Source organism: Mastomys coucha, unplaced genomic scaffold (genome assembly GCF_008632895.1).
Source record: "Mastomys coucha isolate ucsf_1 unplaced genomic scaffold, UCSF_Mcou_1 pScaffold21, whole genome shotgun sequence".
Classification (NCBI taxonomy): domain Eukaryota; kingdom Metazoa; phylum Chordata; class Mammalia; order Rodentia; family Muridae; genus Mastomys; species Mastomys coucha.
Genome location: NW_022196904.1, coordinates 21,812,640 through 21,838,254, shown reverse-complemented (window position 1 = coordinate 21,838,254; position 25,615 = coordinate 21,812,640). Strand labels below are relative to the sequence as shown.

Here is a 25,615-nt window from a genome sequence, read left to right as displayed (position 1 = left end):
GATTTGAACTCAAGACCTTCAGAAGAGCAGTCAACTGCTTTTAACCGCTGAGCCATCTCACCAGGCCCCCTGTGTTTTTAAAGAAACCAAAATTGCCACTACAGTGTATCACCATATTCATCTTTCTTCTTGAGATAGGGTCTCATTGTGTAGCCCACACTAGTCTTGAACTTGGGATCTTCTTGCTTCTGGCTCCCAAGTCGTAGGACTGTAGGACTGCACCACCATGGACTTTAACTACACTTACCAAATGCCTTGATGTCTTGAGGTGGAAGCAAGAAAACTGCAAGTTCAAAGCCATTCCCGGTGACATAAGACCTCATCTCAGCCAAGCCTTCCTTCAGCAGTGCCTAGACTCCTGCATGGTTAGCAAGGAGCTGTGTCCCAAAGTGGTGCATCAAACTCATCATGGGTCTTGTTACTTGTGCACCCAGCGCACATCTTGACCATTCTTTGTTTCTAGAAACAGTTTGGGAAATTAGTATTCTGGCATACAACTGAAAACACATTGATCCTGTCCAAGGCAGAACATGTCAGTTTCCAGCCAGGGCGCACCATTATATATTGGCTGGGATATGGTAGTTTGTGGTTCAAGAAGACAAGCACACCTGGTCCCTCAGGGTGATGTCAACATACCACATGCAGGTAGGCGTGGTGTGGTACCCAGGATACAAGGCCTAACTGCTTAAAACCACACTCTGGGTGACAACAGATCATGGGGTGACAGTTGTGTTTTACACAAGCCGTCACCATAGAAGATAAGCACCAATTTATATTCACTCAAGAAACACAGCAGCCTTTGAGCTGTAGGTTCCAGAAATGAACAAGATACAACATGGCACATGATCCTGTAATCCCAGCATGCTGGAGGACCAATACAAGTTACGAAGTCAGGCAAGGCTACATAGTGAGATCCTATCTCCAAAGAGAAAAAAGGAGAAAGGTGTCTGGGCCACTGAGGTGGCTCAGTGGGTAGCCACACTTGCTACCATGCCAGGTGACCTTAGTTCAGTCCTTTGGGCTTGCATGTTGGAAGGAGAGAACTGACTCACACAAGTTGTCCTCTGACCTCCACACACGTTTTTAAAAGGAGTTTGGTGGCCTACATTCATAATACAAGCATTTGAGAGCCTGAGGCAAGAGGATAGTTTGAGACCAGTCTGAACAAAAATAAGCTGACCTGTCAAAGAAAGCCTTGTTAGGCTGGTGACAGCAGACAGAAAGGAGAAGGAGTTAGGTCTTTTGGAGACACAGCAAAAGCGAAGGAACTGCAGAGCACAAGCCAGCCTCTAGCAGGAAGAGTGAAGAGGCTTGGGCTAGATTCAGGGAGCACGGGAGAGGGCCGGAATGGATCCTGAATGTCCTTGCTAAGACTTGCCTTCTCCCTGCTTTATAGACACAGAGGGGGGTTGTGCAGGCCTGTACAAAAACCCCACACTAGGGACGACGTGTATGAGATGAAAAACCACAGCCAGCCAAAGTGGCTCATGTGGCTCATGCTTGTAATCTCAGCACTTGAGAGGCAGAAGCAGGGAGGCTTTGCCGCAAGTTCGAGGCCAACTTGCTTCACAATTCTACAGGCTGCTTCCCCCAAAGAAAAATACCGACTGGGCACATGCCCCACCCCCAGCAGAGATTAGCACATTGGCCATCCTCCCACACACATGGACCCTGCTCCATGACCAAGTACCACAAACACTAAAGCAACCATGTAACCACGTGACTACCCAACCCTGTAACCGCCATTTAACCCACTATCTCTCACCCCATCAAGACTTTGCCCATCACTGGCTGACTCAGCTCTGTGGCAGAGCAGCCTCATTCGCTGGGGACAGATAAGATTGGCTCAGACACCCAGCATCTAGATGCGGTGTGTGCAAGTCTGTTCTGCCCACAGAAGCAGACACGGGAGCACCACACAATCAGTAAGCCAGCAGCTCTCCCCATCACGCGCCTGCAGCTACGTCAAGCACCAAAGTTCACTGGTTTCACTGCCTTATGACGGGTCCACAAAGGAACTATGTCCAGACTCAGGTCTACCACATTGTCAGGAACAGGCAACCTCCAAGACAGCCACAAAAAGGGCACAGACCCACAAATAACATTTGTACACGTAGTATAACAGTGCTGAGTGAGCCACAGAAAGCCCACACACTTTATTTCAAGGTCCTATGTGTACAATCCTGTCACCCAGACACCTGCTAGGAATGGCACACTTAGCACAAATCCCACGGTGGCTCAATTACACACAGATGGGTGGGGGTGGGGTGGAAGTGACAGTTTCCATTAAGTCCCTTCAAAGACAGCTGCAGTAGTTACAGTTGACAATTCTCCAGAGGCCACTAGAATTACATGTGGAGTAGTCAGTGATACAGACAGGTGGCTTCACATTTATTTACAGGACCCGGTTCTATGGGGAACCTTAAGCGTCCCCGCACCTGCGCCCTCAAATACATAACTAGGAACTTAAGAACGCCCCATAACACATGCAGAGCGAGCACAGCTCCTGATCCCCTGGGCACAGTACAGGTGTCATACTGGTTGTCCTCTCCTGTAACATCCTGCCTGGACCACACTCACAGGCAATCACGACGGGCACACACACGCGCGCGCGTACACACACACACACACACGTGCCGCGTGTACACGGCCCCTGCCCGCCCACTGGCTCTCACACCCCCGCGTTTCCCGTCCCTGCTTGTTTTTCTGGAAACTCAGCTCAGAGTTCACCTCCCCCTAGGCCGGAAGTGCTTGCTATATTTTTAGCCTCTCTGGTTTCCGCCCCTTTCTCTACCCCAGCCCCCAGCCCCAGCGCTCACAGGACGTGGCCGCAAGACTCGTGGGACCTTGGCCATCCCCTTCCCCACCGTCATTCCAGAGGGGATTCCCGGCCACTGTCTGGGCCGCGGATTTTCCCCGCTGGCTACGTGGGGAGCAGGGAGGAGTCAGACCACGAACTTCCTCCTGGGATTGGGGCACACAAGCGGGGGCCGGACAGAACCCGGGACTCCTAGATCCAGAGAACAGAGGCTAGGGCCTAGATTTTTAAGTGGGACTTGGACCTCTAGGTCTGAGGGAGGACCGGGAGTCTAAGGGAGAGTAAGTGGGGTCTGGAGTCCTGGTGCTGAAGGAGGTGATCTGTGTGTCCGGACCACTGGACAAGCAAAGGAACGGGGTCGAAAGCCCAGGCGCCCGGTGTGAGGCAGGAAAGCACTGAGCGCCTGACCCCACATTTTAGATAAGGACGACACACTTTGTGAGTCCTACAGCTTAAAGTCTTCATTTTCAGAAGGGTTGTTCTGCCTATACTCCTAACTTCTATCCCCAACCCCAGCATCCTTTAGAGAGTAACCCAATCCCAGGCAGCCAGGCTTTAGTCCCAATGACTCAGCAGATAGAGGAGGGGGCCAGGCTGAGTCAGGGATGGCAAAAGGCTCCCAGTCTCCAGGGAATCGAAACTGGAATTACTCCTCCATGATCCAGTCCCAGCTGGCCTCCGAAAACCCCGACATGCCCCACCCCAACCCTCGCTTTTTGCGTTTGGTCCTAAAATTGGCTGGCTCAGGGATTTGTACACTGGGCGGGAGGCAAGTTTTTGGGCCCCTCCTTCCCTTCTTTTCCCGTTGTCCTCGAGACTGTTTACAACAGACTGGAACCCTAGTTACAAGAGAGGAACCCAAGCGTCCGGGCTGAGCGTCCTCGTCACGGCTTCCAGGAAGCCCCCCTCCTCCCCCGCCCTAAGCGAGTGAGTCACGGGCGAGCAGGAGGCCGCAACCGTGCCACAGCAGCCTACGGCCCGCCCTGCTCACGGGACCAGCCCAGGAAGGCCCCTTGGCCCCAGAAAGCGCTGCACCAGGGATTCCCCCCTCCCTCCTATGAGACAAGCCAGTGAGAAGCCTGGCAGAATCTCCCTACCTCGGTACAAGTGCGCAACGCACTGAGCTAGAACTTCCCAGCATTGTAATTACACTCCTGGCAATGATAACCCCCATACACAAGAACACTTTTTCACTGGAGATGTCCTTGAAATAACACTTTTTACTTGGGTGTGGCGGCCATGCCTGTAATCCTAACACTACTTGGGTGGTGGAGACTGGAGGATCGCGAGTTCCAAGCAGGCTAAGGAGACCCGACTGAAAAATAAAAACCTTAACAGACCTCCAGAGAGTTTAAAATTTGGTTAATACTGCTTGCATTACAAGAAACCCATTCAACATTGAAGGTGGACCTTTTTTTTTTTTTCAATAGTGGCAAGCTTCATCCCCTAATAAAAGACTCCAGCTGTTCCAACCTTGAGTTTTCAGAAGCAAAACCTCTTAATTTAAACTGCAGCTTGGGTAAATGGGCTCTGTCCAGCCTTGCTAGACTCCTGGGAAGGGTGCTGCTGAGCTGCAGCTAAGGAGATGCAGGCTCTGAGCAGTCCCTACCTGGGTCTTACAGGTTCTGTGCCTTCAGGTTTTAGTTTTTATTTCACCTTCCCTTTTTATCTTTCTGTATCCTGCTTCTTCGCCTAGATTTGTTTCCCAGTCCCCTCTCCCTACTGTTCCCCCACTTTGTAGAGGTCATCTTTTTTTTCTTTCTATAGTAGGGATTGGCTCTAAGGAATACATGCCAAGTCGCTGAGCCTTCGTTTTACTCCTTCCTTACCTTGGTGGTTTCTCTCTTTTTTTTAGAAATAGGACCTGTAACTCGATCAATACCTGAGACTGACATTGAACGCCTGATCCCCCTTCCTCCACCTCCAAATGCCAGAATCACAATCATATGCCACCGTCTTTTGTTCTGTTTTGTTTTTCAAGACAAGGTTTCTCTGTGTGTATTGCTGGTTGTCCTGGAACTTGCTCTGTAGACCATGTTGGTCTCGAGTTCAGAGATCCGTCTGCTTCTGCCTCCCAAGTGCTGAGATTAAAAGTTTGAGCCACCATCTGGCACCTTTTTACTTTCTAAGACAAAAGTCTCTCACCAAGTTACCCAGGCTGCCTTAGAACCCACTAGAGAGTCGAACCAGGCCTTGAACTACCAATCTCCTGCCTCAGCCTCCCCAGGGGTTGGAATCACACAGTCCTAAACCAGCGAGCTCTACTTGTGAATGTCTCTCACTGTCTCTTTGTTTTTCTCTCAGCTTCTGGCCCTTCTGGCCATCTCTGTCTCTTCCAGCTTGTCTCTCCCCGCCCACGTCTGTCTCACACGCACACGCCCTCTCAGTCTCTGCCCTTGTCAATTGTCCCTAGAGCCCTGCCCCCACTTCTGCCCCAGTTTTCTTCCCGACTGCCTTCAACCTCTGAAAAAATACTCAGACGCCCCGCTACCATCACCACCAATTAGTAGTACACAGTCCTCCCCACTACCCTGAGAGGGGCCGGGGCTGCGGGAGAGCCAAGTTCAGGTACATTCTGCATGCTAACCAGCAGATGGGCGGAAGGCCTAGTACCAGGCCGGCCGGGCTACGCCGCGGGGGTGCGTCCGGGAAGCTCTCGTGGCCACGCCCCCCAGGCCACCCCATAAAAGGCGAAAGCTCCTGCGGCGGGCCACAGCCTGACTTCTGCGAACCGACTGTCGCTCTCTTCTCCTTGGCCATTCGCGCCACCATGGATCTCTCTGCCATCTACGAGGTGAGTACCGGTTAGACAGCATCCTGGGATCCCTGACTTCGGCCCGGGACGCCTCATTCCTTCTCAGACTGGCCCTGGCTGGCTGGAAGTGAGAGAGGGAGCCCGCGAGACCGGCGATCCCCTGGGGACGAAAAGCAGGCGCACTGCTGTCACTTGCGCAGGGAGGAAGCGGCCCCACACCTGTCTAGTGCCCTTCGCTGCCTGTGGCGCGGTTTGGCGGCCAAGCAGGTGTTAAGGTCGAGGGGGGTGTTGACGGTCAGAGTTCTAGAGAGATCTGGCCTCCTGGGTCGAATTGTCGGTGGCTCCTCCAAGTTGTGAAACGAGCGCCCGCCGATGGGCAGTCATAGCCGGGGAGGTCTAGAGGCCCAAAATTGGCGAGCAGCGGTGTGCTTTGATTTGGGGGGAACCCTCTTTCGATCCGTCGGGGAACTGGGCTTTCTAGATCCTTTTGGAGTAACTCCAGTCATGTGGAAACACTCAAATCTCTGTATGGGGTTCTCCCTGGAGTTTGTGTGAGCGGGGTGGGGCTCAGGCTGAGAACCCACAAACCGGAATGGCAAGCTCTTGAAGTGCTTTACAACAGGGGCGGGGCATCGTCACCTTACCTTTTCTGGTGGCCTAACCGAACCCTATTCCTTTTAGAGCCTCCTGTCGATGAGTCCTGACCTGCCATCCGACCAAGGAGGAACTGAGTCCTCCGGAGGACTTTGGAACATAAACTCGGACTCCATCCCGTCTGGGGTCTCCTCTCGCCTGACTGGCCGCTCCACTAGCCTGGTGGAGGGCCGAAGCTGTGGCTGGGTACCCCCACCCCCTGGTTTCGCACCCTTGGCTCCCCGCCCAGGCCCTGAGCTGTCACCCTCACCTACTTCGCCTACCGCAACTCCCACCACCTCCTCTCGGTACAAGACGGAGCTCTGTCGGACCTACTCAGAGAGCGGGCGTTGTCGCTACGGGGCCAAGTGCCAGTTTGCCCACGGCCTGGGTGAACTGCGCCAAGCCAATCGCCACCCCAAGTACAAAACGGAACTGTGCCACAAGTTCTACCTCCAGGGCCGCTGCCCCTATGGCTCTCGATGCCACTTCATCCACAACCCCACCGAGGACCTGGCTCTCCCTGGCCAGCCCCACGTGCTGCGACAAAGCATCAGCTTCTCAGGCTTGCCCTCAGGCCGCAGAACCTCACCACCACCTCCAGGCTTTCCTGGCCCTTCCCTGTCCTCTTGTTCCTTTTCCCCTTCCAGCTCCCCACCGCCGCCTGGGGACCTTCCACTTTCCCCGTCTGCCTTCTCTGCTGCCCCTGGAACCCCTGTGACTCGAAGAGACCCTATCCCAACCTGTTGCCCCTCCTGCCGAAGATCTACTACCCCTAGCACCATCTGGGGGCCCTTGGGTGGCCTGGCTCGGAGCCCGTCAGCACACTCTCTGGGATCCGATCCTGACGATTATGCCAGCAGCGGCAGCAGCCTGGGTGGGTCAGACTCACCTGTCTTTGAGGCGGGGGTGTTTGGGCCTCCCCAGACCCCTGCACCCCCAAGGCGTCTCCCCATCTTCAATCGCATCTCTGTCTCTGAGTGACAAGTGCCTACCCAGTATGGACCAGCTAGATCTCAAAGAGAGGGAGGGGACTGCTTGTTGCTGGGGAGACCTGGGGGACTCCTCTAAGTTAATAAGCCCCTTCTGGACATTCCAAGATGCATTAACCCATTCCCCTGGTGCTGGGCTGGGGCAGGTCCCTAGTTTGCAAGTTCAGTGTTTGGGTGGATCGGTTTCTAGGGTACCTAGAATGTAGCATGTTTGAGGGAGACAGTTGACAGTTGGTCTTCCAGGCCCCAAGTCTTCTGTTTTTGAGATAGGAGCTTATTATGCGATACCCCAGGCTGGCTTTGAACTCAGTATAAAATCCTGCCTTAGCCTTTCCAAGTTCTGGGGTTACAGGTATGCACAGTCCCTCTGCAACTCTGGTCTCCTGGAATCTTAAGTGCTGTGAAGAGCCGGCTCCCACAATACTATCCTAATTTTTACTAGACCCCCCCCCCCCGAAGTTCAGTGTCCGGTGGTTGAAGCCTTTCCTGAAAATCCTGGTGCTCAAATTTCCCTCCCAAAGCAAATAGCCAAAAGCCATTGCCAAATCCCTTCTCCCCCAACCAATGGGCCCTTTATTTATGACGACTTTATTTATTGTAATAAGATTTTATAGTATTTATATATATTGGGTCGTCTACTCCGTTTTTCTTTTTGTAATGTTAAAAACTGATACTGTATTAAGTATATACGATAATATATTAAGTAATATATTGTTACCGTACAAGTCTATTTTTGTGGGGTTTTTTGGAATTTTTAAATAAAATCTTGAGTGTGAACTGAGATGGAATTTGTTTTTTTCGTGGCCCCCAACCTTGTGACGGTGGGTAAACTGACCTCCAGACCTTGCCGTGAGCGCTGCTGCCTAGGGGCGCTTACCTGGCAGGAAGTGACGTTACCAGCCCGGTTGTTCACCTGAGGGGGCGTGGCGAGATGAGGTCACCCAGTAGGAACAAGGAGAGCTAGTTCTCCTGGCGTAAGGGGTGCTCCGGGCCTGTCCCTCCGGCTCTTGACCCAGCTCGGGCAGGGACGGGATGTTTCCGTCCCCACAGGGCCAAGGAAGGAGGGCGGGGTGGGGCGGGGCGGCGAGGACGGAATGTGCCGGAAGGCGAGCCCGGGCGGCCAGGGTCAGGGGTCACCCCAAAGCCGGAGGCCCGAGGGGACTCTGAACCCTGCGAAGACAGCTTGGGCGGACTTGACAGAAGACTTTTTTTAGCTTAACTTTTTTTTTTTTTTTAAGTAAAGTCGACCCTAGCTCAAACTGATCTGAACTCTCAGCAACCTCCTGCCTCAGCTCCTGAAATGCTGGGATAACAAGGGCAGATCACCAAGCCTGACTTTATCTTTTTAAACCTGTAGTGTTAGTCAGGAATCAGGAATCGGGTCTCTTCCACAAAGTGGGTCTCGGGATCGAACTAGGTCTTCCGGCTCCGTGGCAAGCGCCTTTACTTGCTGAGCCCTCCCTCTCACCCGATTCTTTACGGATTTTTGTCTGTTTGTAGGGGAGGGCGGGGAATAAGGGAAGTCTGGGTATCCCTCTGAACCCCGAGCAACTCCTAGCAATCCTCTTGCCTCAACCTTATGGATGTTTAGGATTATAGCTATGAACCCTCCCGGTTTGGGGCAGGGGCTTTAAAGAAGTGTGAGAATTCTAGGCTCCATTTGGAATCTCGGGCCTGGGCGGCAGGCAACTTTAGCAGTCTCCACACCTAAAGAATCTTGGCCTTCTAGCATCTGCAGACCCCGATCGGGCATTTCCGGAACTTCGTCTGGTTCGGCTCGCGGGGCGCATGGGTAGGGCAGCCTCGTCGTCCAACCATACAAGGAAAAAGGCCGCGGCGGCCAGCCTAGGCTGGGCGGGCCGCGCCCGGAAGCTACCCGCGTCAGGGCCCGCGCCCCACCCCTCTCCGTTCCCCTCCGCTTCCTCCCTCCTCTCAGCCTCCTCCTCTCAGCCTCCTCCCTGTCATTCCTCCTCTTTTCTTTCTTCTTCTCCCCAACTCCTCCCACCTATTGCTGTAACTCCTCCCCGTCTCCCCTCGGTCGCCCCTCGGACTTTTGTTCCGTTTGTTTTTGAAATGGGCTTCCCTGCTAGGCCCTTTGCTTTCTCCCCTTAACCTCGCTCTTCCTCTCACCTTGCCTCTCTTTCACTCCATTCTACTGACCTTTGGTCTCCTCTCCCAGGAAACTGCCTCCCTTGTGAGAAAAGAGCTCAGGCCCTGGTATGTAGAACAGGGTTAGGAGAGGGAAGCAGAAACTCACAAGTCCCTGAGGCATCCTGAAGGTAGACGTAAGCACTGGTCATTGAGAGGAAGAAATGGATGGACACTAGAAAAAAAGAAGTACACAGCTACCACCCCTGGCACTGGTCCCCCTTAAAAAGTCTCTTGTTGCTGGGCAGTGGTGGCGCACGCCTTTAATCCCAGCACTTGGGAGGCAGAGACAGGCCAAGATTTCTGAGTTCTGGCCAGCCTGGTCTACAGAGTAAGTTCCAGGACAGCCAGGGCTATCCAGAGAAACCGGTCTCGAAAAAAACAAAAAACAAAGTCTTGTTCTTTAGAACAAGTACATCCACGCCATGGGCTGAGGATTGTAAGTACAAAATGCCTGCTCAGCGTCTGCAAAACCCTGGTCTAAGGATATGACCTCTCCAGGTCCTGGACAGATGGCTCAGAGGCTAAGAGAATGAGCCTGCTTCTCTTGCAAAGAACCCACATGACAGGTGACAACTCCAATTCCAGAGGATCCAGAGCCCTCTCTTGGCCTCCTTGGACAGTAGGCATGCTATGACACTCGTCCCTTGGACCTGCTCTGGAGACAAAGCCAAGAAAGACTACAGCTCACTTCATCCTCCAGGAGCCTCTCACCAAAAGCCAACCTTGCTAGTATCCAGTTCTAAGAGGACCTGTTCTCTCCTTCCTCACTATAGTCAGTTGTTCCAGGAAGCTTGTTAGAACACCAGAGTCAAATCACAAAGTTGAAGATCCTCACCACAGCCCAACAGCCTGACATGCACACACAGTCCCACCCACCCAAGCTCTTCTCATCTGCTCCACTAACACACCCATCTTCAGCCTTACAGAGTTATCTGGACCATCTCCCTGGTGTTCCCATGGCTCCCTCCCCTCCTCTAGGTGTCTGTTCAGAGATCTCCCCTGGGGCTGGAGAGATGGATCATCAGTTAAGAACACTGGCTGCTCTGACAGACCACCTGGTTTGATTCCCTGCACGACAAGGCTTATAAACCCTCTGAAACTGCAGTTCCAGGGGATTTGCTGCCCTCCTCCAGTCTCTTTGGACATCAAGTGTGAACGTGGTACACAGACACACTTGCGGGCCAAACACCCATACACTAAATAAAAACTAAGATCAGCTGGGCGGTGGTGGTGTTGGCCTTTAATCCCAGCACTTGGGAGGCAGAAGCAGGAAGATTTCTGAATTCAAGGCCAGCCTGGTCTACAGAGTGAGTTCCAGGACAGCCAGGGCTACACAGAGAAATTCTGTCTCGAAAAAAAAAACAACAACAAAAACAAACAAAAACACAAACAAGCAAAACTAAGATCATCCCTGACAACTATGATAATCTGCATCCCACCCTACCTGCTCCAGATTTATCGGTACCTAATCTAAAGATACATTTAGCCGGGCAGTGGTGGCGCATGCCTTTAATCCCAGCACTTGGGAGGCAGAGGCAGGTGGATTTCTGAGTTCGAGGCCAGCCTGGTCTACAGAGTGAGTTCCAGGACAGCCAGGACTACACAGAGAAACCCTATCTCGAAAAACCAAAAAAAAAAAAAAAAAAAAAAAAAAAAAAAAAAAAGAAAAGAAAAAGAAACATTTACACTCCCAGATGCTGATGGAACTAGGAGTTTAGGCCACCCTGGGTAACATAGGGAAAGTCAAATTAAAAAAAAAAAAAAAGTTTACTTAATTCGTAGACTTTCAGCAATCAGTCTCCTTAGTAAAAATCCAAGTCCTCAGAGACAGAAGATATAATACCTAGTGAGTGTTCAGTATGTGTTGGAAAAAAGAAAAATATGCATTAAAGAGCCTGTTGTAACCATTCGCCCATTTCTAGGGTCTGGGATTTGGATTCCATTTGACGACCAGGCCATCTAATGAGAGACGTTATTGCCCTCTGGCGACCAGAATAGAAACTGCAACTTTGGGACTGTTCCACCTACCACTGCAAAAAATTCACAAGGAAATGTTCATTCTTCAAAAATTCTGTAGTTTCCGGGTGTAGTGACGCACGCCTTTAATCCCAGTACTCGGGAGGCAGAGGCAGGAGCATCTCTGTGAGTTCGAGGCCAGCCTTGTCTACAGGGTGACTTCCAGACCAGTCAGAGAGTTACATGGTGAGACCTCGTCTCAAACAAGCCAAACCGTTTGGCTGAATTATAAAATATGAAGACTTCTAAATTGATGACAGAACATACACACAACACACACACACAAAAGGGTAGATGAGGGAAAAAGAGAAGTGCTCCAGGTGAGGATCGAACTCACAACCTCGGCATCGCTTACGCCTAGCACTGACATATAAGTACCGCGCGCTAACCGATTGCGCCACTGGAGCTCCGGCCGCACCCTTGCGCCACAAAGTCCTTCAGTCAGTTGGAGTCGCTCGACTCGGTTGCAGGGCTCGGCCCAATCTTGTATATGCAAATATAAAGCCCGCCGATCGACCAATAAGAACAAGAGCGTGAGACGATGACGGGTTCTCACGCCTCCGGGGCCCTTGCTGTAAAAGGTAAAAAGTCCTCCCGGCTCTCGGCTCTCGGAATGTGGGCGGAGCTCGCCGTGGGATCCGCCTGCCGGCGATTATTCAGAGTAGGGGGCGGGGCCTGGAAAATCTTTTAAAAGCGTTTGCGGGAGGGCGTGCCGGAAGGCGGCCCCTCCCCCCCAGCAGGCGGGAACAGGATGTGAGCCGCCGCGGCGGCCAGGGGGAGGAGAAGCCTCGGGCGGCCGCCCCCCGCCCCACATCTGGGACCCGACCCTCCCCGCCCCAGATGCCGCCCCCAGAACCCCAGGACGCTCATCGCGCAGCCCGAGGCGTCCATAGGGTCGAACCCAGGCGTCGGGGACCTCTGTCCCGCGTTTTAAGAGACCCTCAAGCCCCGGCTCCCGCACAGGGGCCGGGACCTCTGATGCCCAGCGCCCCCTTCTGGAGGAGCCCGGGGCTCGGGAAGTCAGCCCCGAGGCTGGAGGCTCGTCCCGCACCCGGCTTCGAAGACCGTAGGATCTGTGGCCGTGCATCCCTCCCACGGGGTCCCAACTCTGAGTCCAAGACCCCCTCCTGGAGCCACTTGGGGACAGGACCTCGCGCCTCGGCTTAGGGCTGCAGCATCCATCACCTCCTGGAGACCGAGGAGTTAGCCCGTCCTCACGGTCCCTCCCGGAGGTGACTTCATCCCTGCCCCTCGGTTCTGGAAACTCTGGAATCCCAGTGCCCCCGACTACACACAGCCCTACCTAGAAGACTTGAGGAATTTGGGTTCCCCAGCGCCCGGGTCTGAGACTCGAGTAGAGGTTACAGCATCTTCTATTTAGAACACCGAGACTTCGGACTCTGGATCCCAACTCTCCCCGGATTCTGGAGTCCGAGAACCCCAAGTTCACGACCTTAAGTCTGGGTTGCGAGCCTCCCCAGGGAGCGCGCGTTACGATCCAGACGCGCGGGACTCCCGACCCCAAAGCCCGTGGCTCCCCGGGAGGTGAGGGGAGCGAGGGGCCCGGGGCTGGGGGAGGGGGCGGCGCCGAAGCGGAACAATGAGGGGGCGTGCCGGCGGGGGGTAGCGGAGGCGCCGGCTGGAGTTGGGGGCTGCAACTGCACAGGGGAGGACCCAACGGTGGGGACCGCGGTTGGGGCGCCGAGGGACCGACTGGAGCTGGGTGGAGGACTCGGGGGCCAGCGCCCCAGTGCGCCGTCCTGGGCGGGGTAAGGAACCGTCTGTAGGACCCTGGCATCCGGTCCCCCAGCCTCCTCCCTCCCCTGGGACCCCGCGGCCTCTCCCGCCCACGGTTTTTCCCAGCCCTGCCCCTCGCCCTCAGCTTCAGCCTGAGCCTGAGAGTTCCCAGGATCCTTGAGCCTTGGGAAGGGGGGGGGAGCCCAGACAGATGGGACTTGCAGACTCAGGCACTTTTGCATTCTTCGTTCTTTGTCTCGACCTTTTTCCATTTTTAGCTTGTCTTCTCAGCCCCTTCTTTCTATCACTTTGTATCTTCTTGGGCCCCCTCCTTGGGTTTAGATCAACTTCCAGCACCCTATCTGTGTGTTGGAGTGGCCAGGAGACTGGTGAAGTCTAGTTCCCAAGAAGTGGGTCTCTTTGTAGGTCCGAGTTGTGTCAGTCAACCATGCCCGAGGGAGCCCGGGGACTCAGCCTGTCCAAACCCAGCCTTAGGCTCGGGTGTGGCCACCAAGGTGAAGTTTGCGACTGCGCAGCTGGGAGTGATACTCCAACAGGTGAGCGGCCCAGACAGGTGGAGCCTGTGGGCATTTGTCCCTTCCTTCAGGACAATGAGCATCCCTCTGTGGCTCGCTTAGTGCTGAGCACGGCCAAGACAGCCCAGCCCTGTCACCACGGAGGAGACTGCTAAGCTGAGAAGTCAGGAGAAAGGAGTTGGACACAAAGAAGAATTCTGCATGCAGGGAACAGTATGTGCAAAGGCCCACAGCTGCACCTTTAAGTAATTGGACAGAGTTGAGTGTGAGGGGGGTGGGAGGGCTGGTGAGAGATTCCTGGTGGAAAGGGAGCTAGGTGAAGGGATCTACAGTGGCTGCATTATTAGATTGGGCCCGTGGATCTGAGGAATTTGGACTTGAACATAAAGGGCCTGTGCTTACAGGAGTGACAGGGTCAGTTGGACAGGTTCACAATGATAGGTGTGGTTGATGGAAGAGGTGAACAACAGCAGTAGAGGTTCAAGTCCCAGAGAGGAAGGAAGGAACCCTGATAGGTACAGGATCAGACTGGACAGATAGAGTAGTGAAGCAGAGACCCGTGGGAACTGCCAGCTGAGTGTGTCTGGGAAGCCCTGACCACTTGCTCCCCCACCTCAGCAGCTCGGGCAGCCCCCACCATGGCTTCTCCAAGGGGTTCTGGCAGCTCCACCTCTTTGAGCACTGTGGGCTCTGAGGGGGACCCATCTCCAGCCTGCTCAGTCTCCAGGCCAGAGCCCCTGCCTGAGCCCCCCATACGCCTGCACCTGTCGCCTGTGGGAATCCAGGGTTCAGTGAAGCCCTCCAGGCTGGAACGCGTGGCCAGGGAGATTGTGGAGACAGAGCGGGCATATGTCCGGGACCTTCGCAGCATCGTGGAGGTGAGGTGGGCAGGCACCTGAAGACCACAGTGACCCAAGCCGGGCCCTTGGCTTCGGTAACCCTTGTCATCCACACAGGACTACCTGGGCCCTCTGATGAATGGCAGGGCCCTAGGGCTGAACATGGAGCAGGTGGGCACGTTGTTTGCCAACATCGAGGACATCTATGAGTTTAGCAGGTAAGGGACAGGGTGGGGACCACAAGGGGACCGGCTGCCGAGGCAGAGGAGGGGCTATATCCTAACACTAGCCTGAGTGCCTCATAGAGGCCTTGTGTAGACCGGCATGTGAGGTGTGGTGACATTGGGCATGATGGGGACAGTGAGGACCCATCCAGATGCCATGGTGGGCTCTCGGACCTCCCGTCATGTGAGGTCCGAGTGTCCAGTTTACCACTATACTTCTGTTGGGCCTAGGACACCCTGAGCTCTGGACAAACCTGGTTGGTTGCTTGTCCTAGTGAAGGTGACACTAGGGTCCAAGTGTGGCATTTCAGAATCTCAAGAGGTGCTTTTTTTAGGAGGAATGGAGGTGTCGAGACAGGGTTTCTCTGAGTAGCCCTGGCTGCCCTAGAACTCAGTCTGTACACCAGGCTGGCCTTGAACTCAGAGATCTGCCTGCCTCTGCCTCCCAAGTGCTGGGATTAAAGGTGTGTGCTACCAATCGCCCAGCAAAAGAGAAGCTTTTGTGATTTGATTTATTATTTGAGATAAGCGGGGTCTCTCATGACTAGGCTGGCTTGGAGTTTGCTAGGTAACTGAAGACATTTAACTCACTCCCGTGCCTTCACTTCTCAAGAGCTGGAATTATAGGTGTGCACGACCACACCTGGGGGCTCCTGGTGTCATTCAAGCTGGCCTCAAAATTGAGATCTTCCTGCCTCAGCCTCCAGAGTTATGTCCTCAGCTTGCCCTTCCCCCCCATTGTTGATGTTGTTGTTTTAAGACTAGAATCTCACCAAGTAGCCCACAATCGCTGAGATTACAGGGTAGTGCCACCATTCCCTGGCTTACAACATATTCTGAGATATCTAAGATGTTAGGCATTACCAACACCAGCCTTTCCCAGGGCTGTGGTGTCCCTCCCTAGGTCATGACATGCCTGCCGAGACAGGGTTATCAGGCTGAATAATAGTAAGCTGTGCAAAGATAGAACGAATGGGCTGTGCTTTCTCATGTAGCCATCCGAGGCTCCTTCCTACCTGTCTATTGCTCTCTGGAGTCTTGTCGTGGGACAAGGAGGCAGGCAAGTCCTTTACCTTGCCCCTCCCCCACAGCGAGCTCCTGGAGGACCTGGAGGGCTGCAACAGTGCAGGGGGCATCGCCGAGTGCTTTGTGCAAAGGGTGAGTAGGAATCAGCCTCTGAGGATGGCTGAGCTGGGGACTCATGGGGCCATGGGAATATAGGTGGGGCTGACTCCCGTGTCCCCACAGAGCGAGGATTTTGACATCTATACCTTGTACTGCATGAACTACCCAAGGTGAGGCAGAGGGACTTCCTGCTCGGCCCCAGGGTATTCCCGTGAACCAATGTGCCAAGCCACTCTCCCCCACCCTTTACCACTCCCAACCCCGTGCCCAGGGGCAGCCCCTTCTAAACCTTGATAGTCACCGACCTGATCATCCCCAACCCTGGCCGCCTCCTCCCAGCCCTGCCTGCTGGAGCACCAGCCACCACTGATCTATGCTGTACCCCCAGCTCCCTGGCCCTGCTCCGAGAGCTGTCACTGTCCCCACCAGCCACTCTGTGGCTGCAGGAGCGTCAGGCCCAGCTCCGCCACTCCCTGCCTCTGCAGAGCTTCTTGCTGAAGCCTGTTCAGCGCATCCTGAAGTACCATCTCCTGCTGCAGGTCAGCTGTGCCTCGAGGCCTGGCTTGTGGAGAGGGGGCATGGTCGGGTCTAACAGCCACCCTTGGTACCATGACTGTCTGTGGTCTGTCCCTCCCCTTTCATGTTGCTCTGCCTCCTATCTCATTCCTTCTCTTTCCTCTTTTCTCCCCCATCCTGTCTACTCTGCTGGATGACTGTCAGGAACTGGGCAAGCACTGGGCAGAGGGCCCGGACACTGGAGGGCGAGAGATGGTGGAGGAAGCTATTGTGTCCATGACTGCAGTGGCCTGGTACATCAATGACATGAAGCGCAAGCAAGAGCATGCTGCACGCCTGCAGGTGGCCCCCCCGGGGTGGGCTGGGGCACCTGAACTGGGGACTGAGCTGGGGGACATTGCTCAGTGTGTCCCTGTCACTAACACCTCTCTGTTTTGGCTTGTATATGTGTGTCACCAACCTGGGGCCTTTCTCTGTGCCTGGTGTGGTCCCAGCAGGAAGTGCAGCGGCGGCTGGGTGGCTGGACTGGCCCCGAGCTCAGCGCCTTTGGAGAGCTAGTGCTGGAAGGCACCTTCCGTGGGGGAGGTGGGGGAGGCCCCAGGCTTCGTGGGGGTGAGCGCCTGCTCTTCCTGTTCTCCCGGATGCTGCTGGTAGCCAAGCGTCGGGGGCCTGAATACACCTACAAGGGCCACATCTTTGTGAGTATAGAGTGGGGTCTGGCTCAGACAGTCAAAACTAATAATATATCTTCACCTGAATACCCAGAAGGGACAGACTGTCTTCCATATTTATCTGGGCCCAGTGACATTTGACCTTGATTCCAGTTACTGGGAAAGCTGAGACAAGAGGATCAAAAGTTCAAGACTAGGGTGGGCTACAGAGAAGGTTCAAGACCAGTCCCAGGCAGCTTGATAAAAAACATTAAAGTGGTGCCAGGCAGTGGTGGCACACGCCTTTAATCCCAGGACTTGGGAGGCAGAGGCAGGTGGATTTCTGAGTTTGAGGCCAGCCTGGTCTACAGAGTGAGTTCCAGGACAGCCAGAGCTATACAGAGATACCCTGTTTCGAAAAAAAAAAAAAAAATTAAAGTGGGGCATGGTAGCTTACTGGGGATATGGGGGGGGGGGGTGCACTGAAGTAAAAGCCTGAGGCCAGTAAGACCTACAGTAAGATGGGCTCAAGGCCAGTGTAGGTCATGAAGTGAGCGCCTATCTCAGGAGGGACACACTGATCTCTGAGTTCCAGGGTAGCTAAGACTACAGAGTAAGCCAGACCCTGTCTCAAAACAACCAAAAAAAGCAACAGTGAACATAGCTGGTGGTCACAGGGCCCAGTGCGTGAAGATGCCACAGGCTTGTCCGCTGACCTCCACTGGCAACTTGGTGGTGCGTACACTCCCCCATACACAAGTAAATGTAAAAATAAAAATGTAAGGGCTGGACAGATAGCTCTTACAGAGCATCCAGATTTGATCCTAGTGGTTGCATTAGGCTGCTCCAAACCACTAAACGCCAGCTATAGGGGTACAAAGCCTCTGGCTTCCAGGGGCACATGGATTCCCATACGCTTAGCTTCTCTCTCAGATACACAGTTTGTTTTTGAGACATGGTTTCATTATATAGCTGTGCATGGCCTGTCACAAACACACAGATCCCTCTGCCTCCCTCGTGCTGGGATTAAAGACTAGAAAATACTTTAGGGAGCTGGCTCAGTGGGTAAGAGCACTGACTGCTCTTCCAAAGGTCCTGAGTTCAAATCCCAGCAACCACATGGTGGCTCACAACCACCCGTAATGAGATCTGACACCCTCTTCTGGTGTGTCTGAAGACAGCTACAGTGTATTTATTTATAATAACAAATCTTTAAAATAAAAAAATCTCTTAAAAAAAAAAAGGGAAAGACTTTAGGATGTAAGAGCAAAAACATCAAGCGAGTCCGCCCTCCAGAGTGAGGGGTAGAAGGAGCCACGTGGTGAAGGCCCACATGCTTTTGACTTGTGTGTATGTGAGGAAGGGGTGGTAGGGAGAGCTCTCAGTTCAGTTCTGTCCTACCACATGTGGAAATGGGGCATGGGGGGAGTTGAACTCCAATCTTCAGGAGGCATACAGTGCATCTGCCCCCTCAGCCCTCCGTCCAGCCTTCTGTGTATAGCCTAGCTGCCTGGAACTTGATACATAGGCCATGCTAACTTCAGACTTGCTTTAATTCTCCTGCCTCAGACTCCCAAGTACTAGGACTACAGGTGTGAGCCATCATATTCAGCCAGCATTTCTTTCGGGAATTAAAAACAACGGAGGAGCCATGAGCTAGCAGGGTGGTTCAGTGGTTAGAGTGCTTGTTTCACATGAACAGAAGCCCATATTCCATCCCTAACCCAGAGTAAACCAGCTGTGCTAGTGCATGCCTGTTATCCCAACATTCAGTAGAGACAACAGGATTGGGAGTCCATGGTCATCCTCCTCCACTACAAGCTTACTGAGGCTGACTTAGGAGATGGGAGATCCCAGTTCAAAAGGAAAAAGCGGGCAGGGGAAACCAGGCGTGTGGTGACCCGTGCCTGTAACCCCAGCCTTGGAAAAGCTCAGACAGGAGGAGTAGTACTTTGAGGCTAGTCTGAGCTAGGTAGTGAGTCTTAGACATTTTAAAAATGTAGGGGCTTGGTGGTGATGGCCCATACCTTTAATCCCAGCACTCAAGTCAGGTGGATCTCCATGAGTTTGAGGCCAGTCTGGCCTGCAGAGCTAATTTCAGGATACCCAAGGATACACAAAACCCACCTCAAAAAGCAAAACCAAAAAATTGCCATTGCCCACAAAAGTAGTCGATCAGAATACCTGAAGGGTAGGCTTGGGCATCATTTAAAAATTCGAGGAAAGTTGGGGGGGGGGGGTTTGGAAAGTTTCTTCATGGGGGTCAGGAACAGGTGGGAGTGTATCTTTATGAAAGGAGGGAGGAATCTGGTAAGGGGGTGACCAGAGCCCAGCCTGATGGGTTAAAAGGCAAAACAGCCCGTGGGGAGCCTCTGTAGCAGATCAGAACCCCAGTATTTTCTGAAGGGTGCCTGGTGCTGGTCAGCTCTTAGCATCCCGCCCTCTCTGCTCTCCTCAGTGTTGTAACCTCAGTGTAAGTGAGACGCCTCGAGACCCCTTGGGATTTAAGGTGTCGGATCTGACCATCCCCAAGCACAGACACCTGTTTCAGGTATGCAGAGGGTGGGCTGGCTGACGCCCATTCCCACTCCAGCTCAGAACTCAAGATTCCCTCACCTCCACCTACCTCACTCCAGGCCAAGAACCAAGAGGAGAAACGGCTGTGGATCCACTGTCTCCAGCGCCTCTTCTTTGAGAACCACCCGGCTTCCATCCCTGCCAAGGTATGGACCTGCCAACAAGGGGCCTTGAGAGCCAGACCCCAGTCTCCACGGCAGACCCCTGAGTAATACAAGTGGGACCCTTGTACTACCCGATGGCTAAACCTGCAGAATTCTGCTTTCTGGCTTTGGGATCCAGTACGATCTTGCTTTGTGATCACTGGCCTTCCATTTCCTCCCCTGGAGGAACAGTAACATCGGCCTGGCATCAGAAGCAGCCATTCGTTCCTGGGAATGGTTGATTCTCAGGATCTGCCTTCCCAGCCCTATCCCTCCAACACTTCTCCACCTCTCTGTCTTTCAGGCAAAGCAAGTTCTCTTGGAAAACAGCCTACACTGTGAGTCCAGGGGGCAGGGCTGGCTGTGGGCCTATGCCAAGAGAGGAGATGCTTCCAAGAAAGTAGACATTCCCCCAACTCTTGCTACAGGTGCTCCCAAAAGCAAACCTATCCCAGAACCCCCAACGTCCCCACTGGACTCTCCCCGGCCGCGAGACGCTCCAAGTTTTACCCCTGGCAGAAGAAACCCAGGTAATTTCAACAGAATGTGGGTTCAGATCCCCGGCACGTTTCCCAAGGCCTAAGGGCTGGGCTCACACCGAACTCTAACCATCTCTCCCACAGCTCCGTCTCCAAGACTCTCTGGTAGTCGCCGTGGCCGCAGGCAGTCTGGTGAGTATTCACCACTTGAAAGGGGACCCAGGGATCCAATGGCCTGGCCTTCTGACACCTGTTTTCCTTCCCCCAGAGCCGGCAAAGGAACCTTATGTCATTTTTCCCCAGAACGGTTAGTGATTGGTCTGTGTCTGTCAGTCTGTCCAGGTCTCTTTCCAGGGATATCTGGGAGTGGATGGGAGAGGAAGAAGGGGACAGCTGATTGGTCACTGGGAATAATTTACTCCTGTGTCTTGTTCTTGTTTCTTTACTTCTCCATCCCCAGATAAGCCTCAAGTCAAGGTAAGAACTGCCCCCGTCAGAGCCCGAGCACCTAAATCCCTAGCTGTGGAGGGAGAATTCTACAGCCTGGGTTAGAAGGGAAATTCTACAACCCTGGGTCAAAATAAGCATGGATTAAAAACTTGGGGACATGACAGAGTGGGTTCTGTGCTTACCCAGCATGCACAGAACTCTAGGTTTAAGCCCTTTGCAGCACGTAAAGCCAGTTGTGCTGACACAAGCCTGGAAGTCCAGCACACAGGAGATAGAGGCAGGAGAACTTGGAAGTCAGTTATCCTTGACTACAGGCGTGTTCTAGGCTAGACTATGAGACTCTCAAGGGGGGTGGGGGGTGGGGGAAGAGAGAGGCCTTGAGCCAGGTGTCCTGGCAGATGCCTACAATTCAAACTACACTGGAAACTGAAACAAGAGGATCAAAAGTTTGAAGCTACTTAGGCGAGTTCTTTGTCTCAAGATAAAAAAGGGGGCCGATGACTGTCAGTTCTTGCCACAGTTAAGAGCACTGACTGCTTTTCTAGAGGTTCTGAGTTCAATTCCCAGCACCCACATGGTGGCTCACAACCATCTGTAATGGGATCTGGTGCTGTCTTCTGGTGTCTCTGAAGAGAGTGACAGTGTACTCACATAAAATAAAAAAAAAAAGATAAAAAAGGGGCAGGCAGATCTCTTGAGAGTTTGAGGCCAGCCTGGTCTACAGAGTGAGTTCCAGGATGGCCAGGGCTATACAGAGAAACCCTGTCTTGAAGAACCAAACAAAAATGAAAATAGAAAAGGGCTAGCAGGTTAGGTGTAGTGTGGTGCCACACAGCTCTTTAAGTCCAGTTGGGAGGCAAAGGTGGAGTGATCTTTGTGAGTTAAAGGCCAGCATGGTCTACATATTGAGGTCTAGGCCAGCCCAGGCTATAGAGTAATACCCTGTCTCTTTTTCAAAAAAGAGGGGCTTTTTTTGTGGGGAGGTAGGGTGGAGGAGATGGAATAACAGTGGTAGAATATCAGGTATGATGCACGAGTCCCTGAGTTCCATCCCCAGCAACACATTTTATAAAGGGGGGTGGGGAGGGTGTGAAGCTAGGCTGCCTGTGGTGAGACAGTAAGAGGATTAGAAGTTCAAGACCACCGTGGGCTACATAAGACCCTATTCAAAATTTTAAAAAAGGATAAGGTGGTATAGGGGTCATCCTTGACTTCCCCAATGTGTAGGAGGAGGGGCTGGGAATTCAGAGCACAGAGCATTCCTGGCCCTTGCTTTCTATGTCCTCCCTCCTCACAGCATGCTGGCAGTGAAGGGGAACTCCACCCCCCATCAGAGTTGCAGCCACCAGTGTCTGCTTCTGGCCCTCCTGAAGACCTGGAGGATGCTGGGCCTCCCACATTGGACCCATCGGGGACTTCCATAACTGAGGAAATTCTAGAACTGCTGAACCAGAGAGGCCTCAGGGACTCGGGGGTGAGCTGAAACTGCCATCCCAACGTTTTGGAAGCACTTGGGCAGGCAGAGACCTCGGTCCCAGTATGCCCACTCCATCTCCCCTGATATCTTGGCTTTTCTTTGTGTACCCACTACAGCCAGCCACCCACGACATTCCCAAGTTCCCCAGAGACTCCAGGGTGCCAGTTGAAAGTGAACCCCTCCCGTTCCAAGCCCTGCCAAGCCGAGAGTCTTCAGAAGAGGAGGAGGATGAAGAGCTGGAGACAGATGACCGGGAGCCTTCCCCACTCCATGTGTTGGAGGGGCTGGAAGGTCCCAGTGCAACTGAAATTCCCTGCATTCCCAGCCTTTCTAAGATTCCCAGCGACATGCCCAGCCTTCCAGAAATTCCCGAGGTTCCCTGCCTTCCAAGTTTCTCTGACATCCCTGGTGTTTTTGAGGTGCCCTGCCTTTCACCCATGTCCAGTGTGTCTGACATTCCCAGCTTGGCCAACACCCCCTCTTTCCCCTGTGGCTCCTGGCTCCCTGGACCCCTGCAGGAGGCAGCCCAGCCTCAAGCCACCAGGAGGGAACTGTTGACTGGGAACAATCCAGAAAGACTGAGTGAGCCACCCTCAGAAAGCAGAGAAGGGCAGGAGGAAGACACAGAGGGCGTGTCATTCCCAGCTGTGCAGACCGAGGCTGGCACCCCAGTCCAAGGATTCCCGGAAGAACTGGAATACCGCTCTTGTTCAGAAATCCGAAGTGCCTGGCAAGCACTGGAGCAAGGGCAGCTGTCCCGGCCTGGCTTCCCAGAACCTCTGCTGATCCTGGAAGACTCTGATCTTAGTGGAGGCAGCACCAGCGGGAAGGCAGGAATGCCACATTCAGAGCGGTCAGCGTCACGGGTGCGAGAGTTGGCTCGGCTCTACAGTGAGCGGATCCAGCAGATGCAGAGAGCTGAGACTAGGGCATCCACCAATGCACCCCGCCGCAGACCTCGAGTCCTGGCCCAACCCCAGCCATCCCCTTGCCCACCCCAGGAAGAGGCTGAACCAGGTGACCTAAACATTTTTCCTTCCCACTGTGGTGCTAGGGCCTGGGCCACTATCATATTCTAGGCAGTGCTTTACCACTGAGCCACGCCCCCAGCCCCTCACTGGGGGATTCTAGGTAGAGACTCTACCACTGAGGCACACCCTAGCCCCTCACTGGGGGATTCTAGGCAGGAGCTCTACCACAGAGCCACACCCTAGCCCCTCACTGGGGGATTCTAGGCAGGGGCTCTACCACTGAGCCACACCCTAGCCCCTCACTGGGGGATTCTAGGCAGGGGCTCTACCACTGAGCCACGCCCCCAGCCCCTCACTGGGGGATTCTAGGTAGATGATCTGCTGAGCTACAACATCCTTAGCTTTTGATCCTTTTTTTTTCCCCCCCGCATACAGGGGCCCTGACTGCATTTGGACATGTGCTTGTATGTGAGCTGGCCTTCCCACTGAACTGTGCCCAGGAGTCTGTCCCTCTGGGCCCTGCTGTTCTGGTTCAAGCTGCTACACCTTTGAGTACTCGAGGAAATGACCTGAGTAGCCAGAGTCTAAATGTTTCCGATTTGCCCAAGCAAGATCGTCTGAGTGATACCTGCATTCCACCTCCCATCCCTTTACCTGGGCAAAGCAACTTCCAGAACATCCAGGTTCCATCTACATCGTCCCTTTTGCCCAAGCAAGATCCTCCAGATGTCCAGGCCCCAGCTGCCACAACCCTGCCTGATACTAGTCAGCTACAAAGCCAAGTTCCAGCTGCCACTCCTTCTATGGAGCATAGAAACTACGTGGAGATCCAGGTTCAGTCCACCACTTCCCTTCCTGTCCAAGAGTGTCAGGCAGACTTCCAGATGCCAAACACTGTGGCATTGCCCGAGCAAGAAGGTCATGAAGACAGCCAAAACCCAAACGATGTCCTAGGAGCTGAGCAGAGAGATGTCAGCGTTGATCAGGACCTAACTGCTGTCGGTGGCCGAGCTGTCAGCCCTTTGCCGGTGTGTACAAGCAGCTCTAACCATCAGATCCCAGCCACCACCCCACTGCCACTGTCACCTGACTTCCCAGACATGGAGGGTCCTGGTGCCATATCTGTGCCCACACAGGGAGGTGACCTGGACTTCTGTATCCCATGCAACCCTCTACCATCTTTGTCCCAAGATATTCAGGTGCCAGCCGTCATCCCCTTGTCCCAGCCACAAAGCCTTACAGACAGGGCCAAAGTGCCCCTGTCTTTCCCCAAGCAGGAAGAAGCTCCAGAGTTTCTGGGTCCAGAGCCCAGGCTCACAGACACACCAGCTCCCAGACTCTTACCTACACCGGGCCAACAGAACACCACAGATGACCATGTTTCAGTAGCTGCCTTGCCTTTGACTGAACAAGAATGCTCTCGGGATCTTCAAGGCCTAATAACTTCCTCGGTTCAGACACCTGTGGAGTTACCCATACCAAGGGGTTTAGTCTCTCGCGTTGCCACATCAGAGTCTTTGGAGCTGACCCCACCACATAGCCCCTCGCTCTCCACTCGCCAGCTCCTGGGCCCCAGTGCAGCTGCCCTCTCAAGGTACCTGGCAGCTTCATACATCAGCCAGAGCTTGGCTAGACGCCAGGGATCTGGGGGCGAGGGCACAGTAGCCTCCCAGAGTCACTGGTCCTCCTCTGCCCCCACATCACGGGCACCCTCGCCTCCACCTCAGCCCCAGCCTCCAGCCCCTCCAGCCAGGAGGCTCAGCTATGCCACCACAGTTAGTATTCAGGTAGGAGGTGGTGGGAGGCTACGACCAGCTAAAGCTCAGGTCCGGCTAAACCACCCTGCTCTCTTGGCAGCCCCCCACCCAGGAGCCTGTGGGCCTTCCCAGGGCCCAGGAGGCTCTTGATGCCGCTTTCCGTATGTAAGCCTGGACATTAGACTTCATAAGCTTCAAGAACTTTCCCCATTCTTAGGACATGCAGAGTCTGGACACAGGTCCAGAAATGGCTGTAGCTTTCTAGCCCCAGGGATCTGTGGCCACAGATGGCCTTCCTGAGGTCGTGGTTATTTTGTTAATTAATTTTATGAAATGCTGTGTGTTTTGCCTTTCTTGAGGTAATGGGAGATGGGTAGACACCATGAATGGGAAGGGCTGATGTGGCCCAAAATGTCAAAGCTCTAAGAACGTTTGTTGTAGCTCTGTTTGGCCATGGAGCTCAGTTGGTAGGGTGTGTGCTTAGCATGGACAAAGCCCTAGGTTCAATTCCCAGTACTACATAAAACTGGGTGTGATTGTGCATACCTGACATTGTGCAGAAGGAAGATCAAATCAGGTATCTTTGGCTACAGTTCAAAGCCAGCCTGTGTTATATGACAACATGTCTCAAAAGAAAAAGAAAGGGCCGGGCGGTGGTGGCGTACGCCTTTAATCCCAGCACTTGGGAGGCAGAAGCAGAAGGATTTCTGAGTTCGAGGCCAGCCTGGTCTACAGAGTGAGTTCCAGGACAACTAGGGCTACACAGAGA

At 53.7% G+C, this 25,615-nt stretch overlaps 2 protein-coding genes and 1 non-coding gene across 6 annotated transcripts; 2 read left to right on the top strand and 1 right to left on the bottom strand.

The window, feature by feature from the left end:
* Positions 1–5,481: 5,481 nt before the first annotated feature.
* Positions 5,482–7,979, top strand: Zfp36 (ZFP36 ring finger protein). Its single transcript, XM_031385899.1, has 2 exons — positions 5,482–5,612; positions 6,255–7,979. Exons 1-2 carry the CDS (start codon positions 5,589–5,591, stop codon positions 7,188–7,190), a joined length of 960 nt encoding a protein of 319 aa, XP_031241759.1. The 5' UTR covers positions 5,482–5,588; the 3' UTR covers positions 7,191–7,979.
* A 3,698-nt stretch (positions 7,980–11,677) lies between these two features.
* On the bottom strand, positions 11,678–11,772 carry Trnai-uau. Its single transcript has 2 exons — positions 11,735–11,772; positions 11,678–11,713 (listed from the first exon to the last, which is right to left on the bottom strand). It is a non-coding gene; the product is annotated as a tRNA-Ile (tRNA).
* Positions 11,773–12,094: 322 nt separating this feature from the next.
* Positions 12,095–25,185, top strand: Plekhg2 (pleckstrin homology and RhoGEF domain containing G2). Of its 4 annotated transcripts, none has more exons than XM_031385883.1 (19): positions 12,095–12,910; positions 13,529–13,659; positions 14,257–14,516; positions 14,595–14,695; positions 15,793–15,859; positions 15,950–15,996; positions 16,215–16,365; positions 16,547–16,684; positions 16,837–17,040; positions 19,451–19,543; positions 19,629–19,715; positions 20,017–20,050; positions 20,141–20,242; positions 20,336–20,383; positions 20,460–20,498; positions 20,652–20,668; positions 21,939–22,115; positions 22,235–23,135; positions 23,525–25,185. In XM_031385883.1, exons 2-19 carry the CDS (start codon positions 13,551–13,553, stop codon positions 24,994–24,996), a joined length of 4,047 nt encoding a protein of 1,348 aa, XP_031241743.1. In that variant the 5' UTR covers positions 12,095–12,910; positions 13,529–13,550; the 3' UTR covers positions 24,997–25,185. The 4 variants fall into 4 exon arrangements, with proteins under 4 accessions (XP_031241743.1, XP_031241745.1, XP_031241744.1 ...); XM_031385885.1 differs by having other exon boundaries at positions 12,119–12,910; positions 14,260–14,516; positions 16,840–17,040; XM_031385884.1 differs by having other exon boundaries at positions 12,119–12,910; positions 16,840–17,040.
* The last annotated feature ends 430 nt before the right edge of the window (positions 25,186–25,615 follow it).

Coding starts and splice junctions, on each gene's coding strand:
- Zfp36 (XM_031385899.1), top strand. CDS start 5,589: ATGGATCTCTCTGCCATCTACGAG. Junction 5,613..6,254: donor ATCTCTCTGCCATCTACGAG/GTGAGTACCGGT, acceptor TATTCCTTTTAG/AGCCTCCTGTCGATGAGTCC.
- Plekhg2 (XM_031385883.1), top strand. CDS start 13,551: ATGCCCGAGGGAGCCCGGGGACTCAGCCTGTCCAAACCCAGCCTTAGG. Junction 14,696..15,792: donor GACATCTATGAGTTTAGCAG/GTAAGGGACAGG, acceptor CCTCCCCCACAG/CGAGCTCCTGGAGGACCTGG. Junction 16,685..16,836: donor AGCATGCTGCACGCCTGCAG/GTGGCCCCCCCG, acceptor GTGTGGTCCCAG/CAGGAAGTGCAGCGGCGGCT.